Source organism: Gossypium arboreum, chromosome 12 (assembly GCF_025698485.1).
Source record: "Gossypium arboreum isolate Shixiya-1 chromosome 12, ASM2569848v2, whole genome shotgun sequence".
In the NCBI taxonomy this organism is placed as follows: Eukaryota; Viridiplantae; Streptophyta; class Magnoliopsida; order Malvales; family Malvaceae; genus Gossypium; species Gossypium arboreum.
This window is the reverse complement of record NC_069081.1, coordinates 81851153-81869058: the sequence shown is the minus strand read 5'-3', so window position 1 is coordinate 81869058 and position 17906 is coordinate 81851153. Positions and strand designations below refer to the sequence as shown.

The following is a 17906-nucleotide window of genomic DNA, read 5'->3' as shown; positions in this document are numbered from 1 at the left end:
TTTTCACTAATTACTTATGTGAATATTCAAGCTATCCACCCGTGTCATAGTCACTAAATTATTTATATCTGAAGCTACGGAACTCCAAATTAAGATCCAATAATTTTCCCTGAAACTAGACTCACATATCTTCTTACCATAAAAATTTCATAATTTTTGGTTTGGCCAATTAATACATTTTATTCATTGAAGTCTCCTTTGTTCTACTGTCTAATAGTTTCAAACCTTCTTCACTAAAAATTAATTATCTCCTCGTACAGAATTTGAATGATATTCTCGTTTGTTTTTCTTGAAAATAGACTAATTCAGGATTCTAAAAATATAAATTTAACCCCCTAATTATTTTTATCCTATTTTTTATGATTTTACAAAGTTAGAACAGGGGAACCCGAAATCATTCTAACCTTGTCTCACAAAATTTATCATATCTCATGATTTACAATTCCATTGGTTACATCATTTCTTTTATAAGAAACTAGACTCAATAAGCTTTAATTTCATATTTTATTCATGCTCTAATTCTATTTCTACAATTTTTGGTGATTTTTCAAAGTTAGACTACTACTGCTGTCCAAAACAGTTTTAGTGCAAAATGTTGATTTCCATTTTGCCCCAAATTTTACAATTCATACAATTCAGTCCTTACTCAATTAACCCCTCAATTAAGATAATTTTTTTTCAATTAATACTTTTAATAGACATTATAAGCTATTTCATAACTATTGAAATTCAGAATTTCCACATAAAACTCTAACTTCAAACTCTTTTACAATTAGGTTCCAAACATTCACTTTCTATTCAATTCTTTCAATAAAATCAGCATATAAAACAATTTAAAACTCTAATTCCATGCAAAATCAACATATACTTCCAGCACATATTCATAGCAACTTTCAATTTCTTTCATAGAATCAAAAACTAATGAATTCAACAAGTGGACCTAGTTGTAAAAGTCACAAAAACACAAAAAATTTAAGAAATAATCAAGAATTGAACTTAATTGAAGTAAAATATGAAAAACCAGCTTAAGGGAACTCTTCCATGGCATTTTTTCTTATGAGAATGCAGAAAAATAAAGAGAAATCTAGATAATTCCACTTTAGTCCTAGCTTTATTAAGTAAATTTTGCAATTTTCTAATTTTACCCTTAATTCTCCTTATTTTCTTGCTGATTTCATGCCCTTGCCGTCCAGCTCAAAGAGACCTTGGGTCTATTTTCCTTTCAAACCCTCTTTCTTTTATCATTTAAGCTATTTAATCATTTTCCACAATTTTGCATTTGATACAATTTAGTCCTTTTTGTTCAATTAACTATCAGAACTTTAAAATTTCTTGACGAAACTTTAATACTAACTTATTAACACTCTATAAATATTTATAAAAATGTTTATGGCTCCATTTAAAATTCTCGAGTTCTCGATACCTCATTTTCGATTCTAATTATTTTAATATTTATTTTTAGTACACTATTCACTATTTCAAAATTTTTCCTAACTTCACATTTAACTTATACTCACTAAATTAATAATATTTCCTACTCATTTTTCGAATTTAGTGATCTCGAATCACTGTTCCGACACCACTGAAAATTAAGTTGTTACACTCTTTGCCACCCTTACTTACATAACCTGCATAAGATCACTCTATACCAATACAAGGGCAACCACAATAGACAACATTTCAATTGTGCAAATTTCCTCATCCATAAAAAGTAACATCTACTATACAATATCAAAATGAATATTGACCATTACCCATGGCCTTATACAAAATGAAAGGATTTAACCCAAACCACACATTTGGCTAATTTTTCAAGGACACAAAATAATAAAGTCTAAGCCATATACATGCCATACTCAAAAACAAGAAGTCTAACTATACCGAGTGCTTCAAATGATAGTGTGACCATAGCCTCCGACGTCCATTGAATCCTTGAGCTATTTAAGCGTCACTATAAGAAAATAGGAAAAGAGAGGGAGTAAGTATAAAGCTTAGTAAGTTGCATATAAATAAATATACGACAACAGTTTTACCATTTCTCAACATGCTCATCACACAAAAATGGTTATAAACACAACTTACTCATCACTATCCATATAAATCTCATAGCATATATCGAGCTCATATCTCATGCATATTAAATAAGTACCTGTACCACTCACAACATGGTTATACCTTACTCGTTAGCTTAAACTGCATCTCTTACCGTTGAATCGTTTGGAACTTTACCGGATATTCGATAAGCCTTAAATATGGGGTAGGGTGCCGATGCCATATCCCAGACATGGTGTTACACTGACTATCATCTCGTAGCTGATGCATGTCCTAGACATGTCTTACACTGGCTTACGTCTCGAAACCGATGCATGTCCCGGACATGTCTTACACTAGCACTCGTCTCGATGCCAATGTCATGTCCTAGACATGGTCTTACACAAGCTCTCATAATGTGGCTGATGCATGTCCCAAACATGTTTTACACTAGCCCACAATAACCCATATGTCATGGCATAGATATCCAATTTATTTCCTAAGTTCAAACGGGAACTCTACTATCTCTATTATCATCATACTTTCTTAATTTCACAATCAAGTAATTCATGCTATATTAATTCAAATACAAATCAACACACACATTAGTAATGTAGTTGTATTATTTACATACAACTTATCTTGGATTACAAAATGTGGCGACTAGTCGATTTAGTCGATTTGCTTAGCTTTCCCTCGATTTAGGTTTAGATTCAATAATTTTTGATCTATAATAGAAAAATGTATTTATTTAGTTACTAAACAAAATTTGGCAATAAAAAATTCACATCTTCGGTAAAATGACCATTTTGCCTATAGACCCAAAAATCAATTTTTATCAAATTTCTTCATATATTAAGCCTAACCGAACTCTTTTTTCTCTTATAGTAACCTCAAATTCCCACTATTTCACACATATATCATCTATTTTACAACTTATGCAAAATAGTCCTTTTATATGTTTTTATGCTAACACCTTTTAGTCCTTTTAGGTGTTTTCATGCTAACACCTTTTATAAAAGTTGTTTATAACACACCCAAGACTCATTTTCTTTCATAAAAACTCAGCAAAAATTACAAATCCTTTCATGGCAAAACCCTAAACTCTTAATTATTTTGCAAAATAGTACCCTCATTTGAAAGCTCATGCTTTAAGGGTCTCAAAAGTACAATAATATTCAAGAAAAGCCATTAAAATCACTTACATGCAAGAGGAATGAGTTGCTGAAGTTTTGAAGCTCAAAACCCCTAAAAATGGTTGAAAAATTGGTGGAAATGAAGAAAGAATGAAAGAAAAAGATGATAGTTAGGCTTAGGGCATTATTATATCATATATTATGTCATCAAATTACCTAATGTTGACTTTTCAACATTTTTATCTCCCATGCCTGGCCAGCTAAGATTTAAGGGTCTTTTGCCCTTTAAAGACCCCCAGATTAAGGTTCATAACAATTTAACACCATTAGCTATCAATTTAAGACTTTTGCAATTTATGCGATTTAGTCTTTTTTTGAAATTAAGCAAGCAAACGCTAAAATTATTTCACCAATTTTTTCATGCACTAATATAAACTTATTATAAGTTTAAAATATTAATAAAATATTTTCTCTAACTTCGGATTGATGGTCCCAAAACTACTATTCCGACTAGGCCCAAAATCGAGCTGTTATACCCCCTCCATTCTTCTCGAATTTAATCTCATTCAAGAAGACAATTTAGGGATTATACATCTTCAGCATATGCCGAAGTCTCTTGATTGCCCGTGGCCTCCCCAAACCACAAACATTCCAACAAAATATTTTCATTGCGATCGGTCGACATGCTCGTTGGCAGTCGCCGATATAAAAAGAGTCCTACCTATTGAATGATCCTCCCTAGCTTTTACTAAATCCATCACTTGAGACAACTTTTGTTTCTCAATCTCTTGCCTTTGTCGCTTCTTCCCCTCCCCTTTTACCATTAGACGTTTTTCCCCATTATAATCCATATCAGCTTGATCCCCCATTTTCACCAAATTACAATTGAAACCAAGATTGTCCCTATCATCCCTATCTGAGTTTATCCCTAATATAGGATCTATTTTCAATCATGATCCCTGTCTCCCTTTACTTGCGGATACTCTTCTCATAATAACCTCATTTGACTCCATTTCAACATCCTCTCTTAACCAAACACTATTCATAGCTGCCGCTCTCCTTGACTGTGCTCGTAGAGATAGATCCCACCTCATTTCTACCACATCTTATTCTCTTGACATTCTAATTTGGCAAAAGGAGTTGCTATGTCCTAATCGTCCACAAAAGAAACAAAAAAGAGTCAAATGCTCATACTTAAACGTCACATAGGTGTAAATACCCTCCACACTTATATTTCATTTTCTTCATTTTAATGGCCTTCTCACATCCAGTAGTACACGAATCCTCATGAAATTACGTAAGCCCTTACTCAGGCTTTTTGTGTCATACTCCAAAAAATTTCCTACAAAATCTTCGAGTTGTTTTGCCATAGCCTCAGAAAATAAACCTAATGGCAAATCATGCACTTGGATCCAAAAAGTAGAAAACTGTATTGACACCTTAATCGAATCTTCCCCCACCTCAAACCTGTGGAACACCAATAAATTATTATTGAAAGTCCAAGGTGCCTCATTGACCACCCAGTTCAGATCCATCTTATAAAAAACTTAAATAAAAATATTTTCTCCCCTAGATTTGAGATTTGAACACCTTTCACTAGATAACATAAATTTGCTAAAGTGCTTTTCATAGCAGGAAAATGAATGATACTTGTTGTAAGGAAACAACCCACCAACACAAATTATGCGTTACTTGTTCAAGACCAACATCTCTGTGAACCACTAAAATTTCATCCTCTTCATTTTCTAACGGCAAATTTGCTAGTTCGTTCTCTATCCCCCTTTCTAAACCTAATTCTCGAAAGCCCCTTGGCACTTCCCAAGTCGCCGCCACCTTTAAAAATACCATACAAAAAAATAAAAAAGGAAAAAACAACAAAAAAAAAACAACAAAACAAAGAGACTTACACGTGCTAGAATAGTAGTCAGAGGCGTGATTTTAAATCAATTAGATTGAAGCAGACCAAGTTTTTTGGACTTTTTAAGAAGTTTTATTTTGTTTTTTGCATTATTCTCATAAAAAAACTAATACTACCTGTTAGAATTGACTAAAAAATTGACTCTAACTAGATTTTTCATTTTACATTTTTTAATCAAATTGATAAATTAGTAATTCCACCGGTTAGACCACCGGTGGTGATTAAATAAACATTATGAGTAAAATATTCCGAGTTAATAAATTATATCAGGGGAAGACCTAAAGAAAAAACAGGAAAAGAAGGCAGGGCAGGCAGGCAGCTAAGTGAAGGCAACGGTTGAAAGTGAAGGACAGGAAGCAGCACGCCGTCTCCTCATCTCGAAACCCCACAAATGTAACGGACCCCACGTATCAGACTATTACAACCTCCCCCCAATCAAACCCGCCTTCCCTTTTCTTCTTTTCTCTGACACGTCAACCTACAATCTTTTTTTCCTTCTCACCACTGGACCCCACCTACATACACTCCTTCATTAAACCTAATCATAATCCTCCCCTCCAAACATTAATTAATTAATCCCACTTTATTATTTTTTAACACTTCCTGCTTACTATTTATTACTCGGGTCCAAAAATTTATCCCAACAGCAACCCTCTCCACTCTCTTTTCTCCCTCTAACCCTATGCGCACTGCGCACCATTCTTCTTCTCCTTTTTCGAAACCAAAAAAAATCCTCAAAGAAAGGAGAGAGAAATCCCTACCCATTTTCCGGTTTTGATTTCCATACGCATTTCTGTTGTCTATTTTTTGGGGAAGAAAGCTTAGATCTTTGTCAATGGAGACGACGCGATCTTTGCTTCTGATTTTGGTGTCCTTTCTGGCCTTTTCCGCCTCCCATGTTACGGCGGGCTTTACTTACTCTTCCAGGCTCATTCATAGGTTCTCCGATGAGGCGAAGCTGCTTAGGGTTCTCAGGAACGACGGCGGAGTTCGGTGGCCGGAGATGAAGAATTTGGAGTACTATGAGTTGCTTGTCAACAGCGATTTTCAGCGGCAGAAGATGAAGCTTGGGACTAAGTACAATCTTGTTTTCCCTTCTCAAGGGAGTAAGACGACGTCGTTCGGAAATGACTTCGGATGGTATTACCCCCCCCCCCCAAAAAAAAAAAGAAGAATCTTATTTGAACTATGTTGTTGACCGATATTTGACTAATAGTGTAGCTGAATTTTCTCCAGTTTCCTTTAAAAAAAAAATTCCCATTATATTTTCTTTTAAAAGGTATTCGACTTTCTTTGAAGGAAAGTCTTCCTCTTTTTGTTGCCTGCTTTTTCTTTGTTGTTGATGGACAATGATTGCTTCGTACAATGCAAGTTGCCGGGCTTCAAAAAAATTGCAATTTTTATGTGCAAATGTTTATATTTCCTTGTAAATGAATTTCTAGGTTCTTAGTTAATGGCATGGAAATTACTGCAACGAGTGCGAAAATATTTACTTATAAAATGCTCTTAGGGTACTTTTTACAGCATTTTCCAATACCAATAGAGATGTATGATAGAAGTGGAATAAGTTAGGGTTAGGTTTTCTAGAACCAGTAATGGAAAGATGGAGGTTGCTAACCTTAGAAAATGGAGAATTTTGAAGTTTGAACCCCCCCCCCCCCCCAAATTTATGAAAGACCCGTGTGGAGAATGTGACATATTGGTGATTTTAAGCTGTATATGACTCTATAATCCAAAAATAAAATCTTTGTAAATATCAACTGAGGGTTTATTCTTTGCTGTTTATTTGATTATTTAATAAACTCAATTTTGAAATTTTAGGTTACACTACACCTGGATTGATATAGGGACACCGAATGTTTCATTTCTTGTTGCGTTGGATGTGGGAAGTGATCTACTTTGGGTTCCATGCGATTGTGTGCAATGTGCTCCACTGTCAGCCAGTTACTATAGTAGTCTGGTAGGCCGGCTTTCTATGATTATGTTGTTAAACACTCTAGGTGCATTATTTACTTTCATGATCATTTTTACTTTTTTTTTTTTTTTGAAGGTTTGACCCTTTTAGTTGTTATGCTTTTTGTGGCATATTTACATTGTTCATGATGCTTGTTTGGTGACTATGTAGCCTGAATCCTTAAACGAGGCTGCTGTTTACTGTCAATAATGGAGCCAACTTATTCATTGCTTTGGAAAAAAGGGAAAAAAATAACAGATGATTACACATGAAATAAACAGTGATATAACTTTTACCTTGTTAGATACTCTACTCCTTACATTTCATACACTATGGTAAGCAAAAACATCAAATGGAGTTCATTACATAAAATATGTACAAATTCCATGAGTTTAATGTTCTTTTTACCATCCAACAATTTTATTCTTGCCATAAGTTAGATGTCTGTTTTTAACAACAGTCCTCTGTTGTCTCCATCAACTTAAGAATTGATCTATATTGGTTTCTGTGCTTCTTAGATTAGGAAAATTGTCACCTTAATCAAATGAAAAGAAGAAAACTTAAATAGATCATTAAATACTAGATCATTAAAGTTTAAAGCATCTGTTATAAAAAAAATTAAAGCCATTTGTGATTTTATTCCTATGGGGTTTCAAGTAATCTTTTAACTTCTTGAGCCTTCTTGCATTTATAAACTTTCAAGTGTGTCTTGTTGGCAATTCTGCCCATAGTATTTAGATTTTCTATTGAAGTTAATTTTCTACATGCCGCGTCACATGGAAAAAGGGTAGGGGTTTCTTGTCTAGATTCAAGACTATGTTGCATGCCTTAGATTGTGATCTAGTTACAGGATGATCTTGCTTGGGTTTTCTATGAGAACCAATGGTGAGAGGATTGGGAAAAAGTGGAGCTCTACAAAGGGGGACTACCAACCTTGAAGCTCAAGAGGAGAGCTGTCTATCTCAAGTCGAATAATATTCTGCTTGCATTTTTCATTACCTTCTTCTGTTTAAATAACAAGGCTAGGTTGACTAATTTAGGTAGTGCGTAATAATAAGGATTCTAGTCTCTTCATTATAGGGTTTGACTAACAGACATAAATAAGACTAGAATATTCTATAAAATAATTTATTTATTTTATTTCTTATTGCTGGCTTAATTTGTGAGATCTTGATTGCATGCTTGATTCTTTCCATCCGTAACAGACAAATGTTGTTTATATTTAATGGCTTGGTAAGGCCATATAGCATGTTTAGCACTTATTTCCAATGATTGATTGGCAGGTGCTCCGTCATATATGGGGCATCTATTATGCAGGATAGAGATCTGAGTGAGTACAGACCATCTGGTTCAAGTTCCAGCAGACACGTACCATGCAGCCATCAGTTATGCGAATCAAGTCTAAACTGCAAAAGTTCTAAGCAGCAATGCCCTTACACTATTGACTACTACACAGAAAATACTTCAAGTTCTGGATTGCTTGTTGAGGATACATTACATCTTGCATCAGTCGATGATCATAAATTGAACACTTCAGTGCAGGCTTCTGTCATTATAGGGTGCTTTACTGATTATTACTGGCTACATTAATTTCTTGATTTGATTCATTTACTGATTTCTCTTGCATTGTCAAGGAATGCTTGTATATCTAGCCAGGATTTATTTCTTTTATCTTTTTGTGAATGCAGATGTGGTATGAAGCAGAGTGGTGGTTATTTAGATGGGGTTGCTCCTGATGGTTTGATGGGTTTAGGACCTGGAGAAATTTCTGTTCCCAGTGTCCTTGCAAAAGCAGGGTTGATCCGCAACTCTTTCTCAATGTGCTTTGATGATGAGGATTCTGGTAGAATTTATTTTGGGGATAAGGGGCCCCCCACTCAAGAATCTACTCATTTCTTGCCTTCAGATGGGAAATAGTATGGACTGTTTACAAGCATTTCATTTGGTTTTCTTTTTCTAACTTAAATTGTCACTATTTTTTTTTTTTTTAATTCTCTAAGATTTTAAGGTTTCCTCCTTTGTGTTGTGATGTAACTTGTGCTTTTATTCAGTGAGACCTACATTGTTGGGGTGGAAGCTTGTTGTATTGGTAATTCTTGTCTCAAACAAACGGGCTTTAGTGCAGTGGTTGATAGTGGAACATCATTTACATTTCTTCCAAATGAAGTGTATGAGAGGATAGCTAAGGAGGTATTATCTTTGCATTGTAAACTCCTTGGTGCAAAATTTGTTATCGGTTTATGTCTGATATCTGCCATTTTTTATAGTTTGACAGGCGAATCAATGCTACGATCACAAGCTATCCAGGTTATCCGTGGAAATATTGCTACAAGTCCAGGTTAACTCACTTAAGAGATTTATTAGACATTTCCTGTTTTGTGTATCTGGATCTAAGAGTGTACTTGGGTTATACGCATTAATTTATTTATTCTTTTGTGGAACAGTTCAGAGGAGTTGCCAAAGGTTCCTCACTTGAAGCTCGTGTTCCCTTTAAACAATAGCTTTGTGGTCTTTAATCCTGTTTTTGTGGTTTATGGTATTCAGGTGCTTACTCCCTTTACCACTTGGGAATTTATAGCTTTTCTACTTTTTAAGTTTTTCCTAACTATGACGGACAAGAATATGGTGTTCCAATAAATATTGAAAGCAAAAGTTGGACTGTTTCATATATTGATTTCTCTTCCCCGAATTTGGAGAAGTCTTGCCAAAATAGTTAGAAAGAAGAAATAGCTAAGTTTTACTCTTGAACATCAGTTGCATTCTACTCAACTTGCAGCATGTAACTCGCAAATTTAGGAGTAGATTATGCTAACTATGACGGACAAGAATATGGTGTTCCAATAAATATTGAAAGCAAAAGTTGGACTGTTTCATATATTGATTTCTCTTCCCCGAATTTGGAGAAGTCTTGCCAAAATAGTTAGAAAGAAGAAATAGCTAAGTTTTACTCTTGAACATCAGTTGCATTCTACTCAACTTGCAGCATGTAACTCGCAAATTTAGGAGTAGATTATGCTATGTTATATTTTGTTTTTATTTTTGTTTTTCATGTTATTAGCAATTCGATTGGTGAAAGTTGTCTGGTTGATGAATGCTAAACCTGGTGATTTTATGCAGGGTATCTCTGGATTCTGTTTAGCCGTACAACCAATGGAGGGGGATGTTGGGACAATTGGACGTATGCTATTTCTTTTAATACAAAACATGTTTATTTTATATTTCCTCTTATTCTCTCTATATTACTGTGCTTGTACATGCATAGTACGTTAATTATACTCATAAGAAAATGTATTTTGGCAGAGAATTTCATGACTGGATACCGGATGGTGTTTGATAGGGAAAATATGAAGTTAGGTTGGTCACCCTCAAATTGTAAGTTCTTTGGTCTTTCACTTTGGTATTTTTGCTTTCTTGCTTTTAGGAGGAAATGAACAACAAATATAAAAGCTTATTATTCTGAAACCTCAAATTCACATTCTTAGGTCAAGATTTAGCTGATGGTAAAAGGATGTCCCTTTCTCCAAATGGGACACCATTGAATCCATTGCCAACCAATGAGCAACAGAGCACCCCTGGTGGACGGGCAGTTGCTCCTGCCGTGGCTGGTAGGGCTCCGCCCTCCAAACCTTCAGCTGCTTCCCATACCCACCTTCCATCTTCTTCCTTGCAGTTTTGTTATATAAATTTGCTTCCGCTGCTGGTCCTTTGGCATCTTCTCGTTTCATCATTTCCCATAGATACGGGCACCACCACTCACGGTTGAGCCATTCTCACACTTAACCTCCTCACTTGTATGTATATCATCTTTTTTTTTTTTTTCTTTCTATTTTTCCTAATATTTTGATTTTTATATATCTTTTTATCTTCTGTATAATGTATGAATATTTGGAGATTGAAGCAGCAGTGCCTTTAGTCTGGTGGTCTGATGCCATCAAAATTTTTTTGGCCTCTAGGATGGCAATGGGATTGAGCAGATGTGCATGTAGTAGTATATAATATATATGTATTATATTTACTTTCTAATTAGAATTTTTTTTTTTAGCGTAACGAGTCTATATGATAAAGAATGAATTAAGAAATTGCAATCTTCACATACACTGATTTTTCATGAAATGATCAATTCGTTATAGACCGCTCCAAAGGTACTTGCTTGATCCCAGTCCTTACGGGTCCACCTCAGGACAATTTTTCTTAAATTGGAATAAATCTATGGGTAAATTATTTTGTAAGTAAATTATCAATTTATGAGCTAATGAAATTGAATGAAGCGGTCACTTTGATGCCACGCAAGTAAAATAAATTAAAACAAATACAAGCTTATTTTATTATTTATAATTTTATCATGTTTATACAAGGACCAATAAGTGGTCAAACCTCTAAAAATTATCAAATTTTTATTCTTTTTTTGTGGTTTTCTTTCTATTGTGAAGACTAAGCCAGAGAAGGGTACAGAATAGCGGGCAAGGAAAGCAATAATAGAAGAAGCCCGTGCCATCCCAATTTGCTATTGTGGATTCCTAAAAGCATTGTAGGACACCACAGTTTAATGATAACCCTATAAAAGGTTCTTTGGGGGTGTAGATGTCATTTCATCAGATGGTTTGATCTTTCGATGAGTCCTCGTACAAGAGTAGTTGTAATTGGGTTAAGGAAAGGAAAATTGAGGCAATGGAAGGGGAAAGAAAGAACAAATCATGTAGGCTATTTATAAATGTGATTTTAGAATTTAGTCAGTAAAGATAAAATAGAAAGATTTTTGGATAAGTGATTTAACTGAGAAAATCATTAATTAAAATTTAGGGACTAAATTATAAAAATACAATCTCTATTGAATTTTAATTTAAAAAATATTTAAGGGTTTAGTTAGCAATAATCCAAAAGATTAAAATGATTATTAAACCATGCTCTTTTATGAGTTAGTGGGAAATAATGATGATGGTCAATTTATTTGATGTAATTACAATTAAAAACATAAATAAGATTAGTTAAGTAATCGTAATTAACTAGTTTAATTAATAATTAAACTAAGTATAAATAGTTAACTAGTGGAATGAAAGATGAAGTTTTCATCCTTCCATTGTCATTGCTATTGAAAAAGAAAGAAAACTTCAGACACATTAACAACATTCGACCAATGAATTAAACAAGGTAACCAAGTTATTTTCTTGAATTTTTTTTATAGATTTATGATCATGGATGCTTGATTTAGCTAGCTAATGTATCAAAATCTTTAAATTCTAGATATTTAGCATGTTGTCATTAGAGTGAAATTGATAATTTTGAGCTTGAATTGAAGAGATTGTTAGTTAGTAAGCTTAGATTATGATAAGGACTAAATTAAAAATTAATTCAAACTTGTTAGAGAACTTTGTGTGTAACACCTTTTACCTGTATTCAATGCCGGAATAGGATACGAGGCATTACTGGACTTACATCGCAAGCAAAAATACAAATCGAGTCATAAATTTGCATCTAAATTAAAACCATTTGTATTCAATCATAAAGTCCCAAATATGAGCCTACGAGGCCCAAAACATGCTTTGAAAGTGGTTCGGGACTAAACCGAGCACTTAAGAAAATTTTACAAAACTAAATTTTTTTTTGCTATGAACAGGGGTCACACGCCCGTGTGGGCAGGCCGTGTGGTCACACACGCCATTGTCCCTAACCCGTGTAACTCTCTGTTTTGCAAAGCATGAACAAATTGAGGTCACACAGCCAAGTCATACTCCCGTGTGCTAGGCTGGTGGTTAATTAAATTTTCATAAATTAGGTGCAGACTTCACACGATCGGGACACTCACCCGTGCTTGAGGCTATGTCCCTCACAGGCTGAGACACACGCCTATGTCTCTGCCTGTGTGCTCAATTCTAAGCATTCTGTTTCTCAAAATTAAGGTGCAGGGGACACACGGCCGAAACACATGCCCATAGGGCAGACTGTGTGTCACATACGGCCTAGACATACGCCCGTGTGTCTACCTGTGTGGATAAAATAAAAGACTATTTACCAAGCCATTTGTCACCCTCATTTCCACCTACACACGCACAAGTTCAATGGCATAAATCATGATATACTTAGGCAACCAAAACATCCACAATCATGGCCAATACATGTCAGAGAAATACCATCATCTACCATGCTCATGACATTTCATTAGGCCAAATCAAACATACCAACTTCACATTCTACAAGTTCCAATATGACTACCAATAACATGCATAATTTTACTTAGTTTTCCTAGCACACCAATGAGCCAATCTTAACCATTCAACGATCAAAACCATTAAGCCACATTCAACCATTTACCAAACATTTATAAACCACATCACACAAACGATACTTGCACATGCATGCATATATAAATATATAGAAGCTTACAACCAATTCAACCAAAATAAGCCAAGTTACATGGCCTAATACCACATCAAGACTTTGACAATTACAAGCCAATACATTTGGCCAAATTCACAATGACACATATAACAAAATGACTAAGTCCCTATACATGCCATATTCTCAAAATGTTTAAAATCATCGGTACCCAAACTAACAGTTTGATAGTGTGATGTGATTTCTGACGATCTCCAATCCGAGCTAGCTTGGTAACACTATAAAATATGAAAAATAAAATGGAGTAAGCTATATAGCTTAGTAAGCTCGTATGAAAGAAATAAGCAAACTTTACCATACATTAACATGCAAGTAATATAACATAAGGCAATGTAATTTTCCATAATCTCATGATCCAAATCACTTCCATCACAAACTTACCTTAAAATCGTCATTTCACGAATTAGTAATCATAAGCTTTAAGTACATACTTGTACCATCTCGAAATAATTTCATACACATTCTCATGTTTGTCATACCCAATAAACCACTCAGAATAATAAATTTGGATACTCGGGAAACCTTGCACACAAGGTGCCACATATGTAGCCATTGCTACTTCTATCTCATAACTCATAAATGCTCACTCTTGAGCCATTAACGGGCCTGCTCACACAAGCTGTCAGTCGAGATGTAGCTACTCGGTGCTGCTTGTAACACCTCTCACTCGTATTCATTGTCAGAATAGGGTTATGAGGTATTACCGATCAATACACGTCATTTATCATACTTAACTCATACATTTATGCATTCATATTCAAATACCATTCAACACAATCACATTGTCCCTTATAAGGGCCTACGAGGCCTAAAACATGCTTTAGAATTGGTTTAGGACTAAACCGATAATATATGAAAATTTTGGAAACTTAGAAAAATTTCAAACATATAAGGGTCACACGCTCGTGTGAATAGGCCGTGTGCCTCACACGGCTTCAGAGACGCCCACGTCACAGATTGTGTGAAAACAGGGCATACATACTGACTTGGGTTACACGGTTGACCACACGCCTATGTGTCTAGCCCGTGTGCCCTTCGAAGTGGCCACACACGCCTATGTGCCAGACTGTGTACTAGGCCTTGCCAATCCTATAGGGTATATAGACTTATGCGACATGACCAAGTCACATGCCCGTGTGCTAGGCCATTTGCCATTTAGGGGGCATACTGACTTGTGCCACACGGCCAGTCACACCCCCGTGTGTGAGGCCGTGCGGAGTAGATTGACTTCAATTTAATTTAAACACCAGGGGACACACGACCATGTAGCATAACCATGTGTCGCATACGACTAAGACACACGCCAGTGTGGACAAAAATAGGCCATTTGCAAGGCCAATATACCACCCTTTTTCATGATCACCTAAACAACCAAAATGGTACCAATTCATCATACAATAGGTAGCTAAAATCATCATCAATATACACAATTAATACCATATTCATTTCAACAAAATCAATACTCAAGTCAATGCCAATTACCTATTCAAACACTTATATCATCAAGCATTAATTCACAAGCACAACTTCTCAAGTTAATAACTTCAATCATACCTATAAATCATTTACCAAACTTAAAATATAACCATTTGAGAAACTATGAAACCATAACCACGTTTATACCAAAACATACCAAAATAAGCCATCACTCATGGAAATATATACAAAACAAACATATACATTTATAAGCCAATTCTCATGGCTATATTCACAACCAAAGTATTACAACTAGCCTATACATGCCATATACCATATATGCACAACTCAAAAGTACAAACTTAGGTGTTTGATAGTGCGATGATGTTCCCGATGACTCCCAGATTTGAGCTAGCTTTGATTCACTATAAAACATAGACAAATAACACAAAGCAAGCTTCATAGCTTAGTAAGTTCGTAAATGAATAAATCAATTCATAAAATAAATGTAATTCAACCATTAACATATTACCAAATCAAAATCACATTAACCACAAACCTTTCTCATGTCTCAAAACATGATAAAATACTATCTTATTGAACTTTCTCAATGTAATACTCGAATAGGTTCCGTACGTACCTGTATCACTTCGTACTAACCTCTTTCTCAACCACATCATTCATTTACTCGTTGAACCATTCAGAATAGAAGTCAGATACTCAAGGATCACAATTGATAAGTACCTATATCATGGCACGTAGCCAAATCAAGGTAACTTATCCCAGAGTACCTACACCATAGCCCGTAGCCAAATCAAGGTAACTCCCCTTTGAAATACCTATCCTATGGCCCGTAGCCAAATCAAGGTATCATTTGCACCTGAAGTGCCAATATCATGGCCCGAAGCCAACATAATAGCCTAATGACATGTCACAGCATCCTAAACTATTCTTAAGTTTCAACCGGGAAGTTTTACTTGTTGATTTCATCGTCGAACACATCCGTAGAGTCGTATTTACAATTCAATCATTATCCGTAATCTCATAATCATATTTTATGCAATATCAAAGCATATAACATACATTTATAATGAATTTACCACATACAAACTTACCTCGGGTATGAAAACGACGAAATGAGTCAATTACTCGATAATCTTGCCTTCCCCCTATCTAATTCTGGATTCCTCTTTTCATGATCTAAATGTATTCAAAATTAACTCATTTAATCTTCTACTTATTTAATTTAGTCCAAAAATAAACATTTGGGCATTTTTGCATATTAGCCCCTAAACTTTCACATTTTATCAATTTAGTCCCTATTTCATAAATAAAAAAAAATTCACATAATTCAAACCAAATACATGCTAGCCGAATTTCATAGGGACCCCTAGCAGTCCAAAACTTTCATTTATTTCACATTTCAACCACACAATTATCACATTTTACAAATTAATCCCCTTTTTGACATTTTTGTCAAAAATCACTTTACAAACCTAGTTTAACTATTAACAAACTTTCATAATCTATCATCAATCATCAAAATACTCAAGTATTCAATAATGGAAACATGATAATTCTTTAACAGTTTCAAAAATTAAGGTACGGGCTGCCTAGATTGAGCTGCAACGATTACAAAAACATTGAAATCATCAAAAACCGAGCAAAAACCATACCTTAATCAAGCTTAATGTGTGCCGAACCCTAATACATCTTCTTTGGCTTCTTTTTCTTTTGATAATCAGTTAAGATGAAGAAAAATAAAGATAATATTGCTTTTTTATTTATTTATGATAAGTTTAATTACCAAATTACTTATTTAACCTTAATGACACAACATCTCAAATTGAGCAATTAAATGATAAAATTGACTCACGGAATTTTCACACATACATGCTACCATGCCGTAAACACAAAAAATAATATTAAAATAATTTTCTGACATCAGATTTTTGGTTTCAAAACCACTGTTCCAATTTAACAAAAACTGGGTTGTTGCACTGCTCACACAAGCTGTCAAGTAACCGCAACATATGTCGGTATACTCAGCCACCGGTAGGACGTACAACACAAGCACTCGGAACACATAACATAAAACCCTAGTGATATGTCACCTGTATCCTAATCTATTCCTAAGGTTCGATTTGGATTTCTCGCTTGCCAAAACAACATCAAATGTGTCCGTAAGGTCGATTTCAAAAATCATGAATAGATTAAAGCATTTAAAATACATTTAAAGTAAAGCTTATTTAACATACGAACTTACCTCGGTTACAAAAATGGCCAAAAGGACCTATTTGTCAGTTACTTTATTTTTCCCCCGATCTAGACTTGAACTTCATTTTTCTTGATCTATAACACCACATTTAACTTATTTAATCATCATATTATTCAATTTAGCCCAAAAACACATTATGACAAAATTTACATTTTTACCCCTAGCTTTTTAAGATTTTACAATTTAGCCCTAGGCTCGAAAATGAATTTCATTTAATTTCTTCACAACCGAAGCCTAGCCGAATGGTGTTTGTACTCATAAAAGCCCACATTTTTCATTTATTCACACTTTTCTACATATTTTATAGACTTTTACAAATAAGTCCCTATTTGATGTTTTTACCGAAAATCACATTGTAAATTTTGTTTATCTAACATCAAAGATATGTTTTCTACCATTAAACATCAAAATACACACGTATTCATTATGGGTCATATTTTAGACTTTAATCCTTCTTCAAATTAGTCATTGAAATAGCTAAATCAAGTTACAACGATCTCTAAAATGTAAAAATTGTTAAAAACGGGACAAGAATGGACTTAAAATCAAGCTTGAAAGCTTGGCCAAAACACTAGCTATGGTTTCCCCCAAAATTTCAGCTATAAGGGACTAAATTGAAGAAGATGAAATCCCTTCACTTAAACTTTGCAATTTTACCTACTCCATGTCCATTTTTGTCCATCCTAAAGTATAATGGTTTAATTACCATTTAAGGACCTCTAATTTAGAATTTCATAACAATTGACTACCTTTAGCCTATAGAACTCAAATTTTGCACCT

The 17906-nt window shown here is 34.5% G+C and overlaps 1 protein-coding gene across 4 annotated transcripts; it reads left to right on the top strand.

Moving 5' to 3' along the window:
* Positions 1–5685: 5685 nt before the first annotated feature.
* LOC108476774 (aspartic proteinase-like protein 1) lies at positions 5686–11814 on the top strand. Of its 4 annotated transcripts, none has more exons than XM_053023412.1 (11): positions 5686–6225; positions 6907–7045; positions 8357–8598; positions 8728–8955; positions 9091–9229; positions 9307–9377; positions 9484–9583; positions 10157–10217; positions 10340–10411; positions 10522–10830; positions 11470–11814. In XM_053023412.1, exons 1-10 carry the CDS (start codon positions 5921–5923, stop codon positions 10800–10802), a joined length of 1638 nt encoding a protein of 545 aa, XP_052879372.1. In that variant the 5' UTR covers positions 5686–5920; the 3' UTR covers positions 10803–10830; positions 11470–11814. The 4 variants fall into 4 exon arrangements, with proteins under 4 accessions (XP_052879372.1, XP_017634585.1, XP_017634584.1 ...); XM_017779096.2 differs by lacking the exon at positions 11470–11814 and adding an exon at positions 10931–11086; XM_017779095.2 differs by lacking the exon at positions 11470–11814 and having other exon boundaries at positions 10522–11086.
* Positions 11815–17906: the final 6092 nt, after the last annotated feature.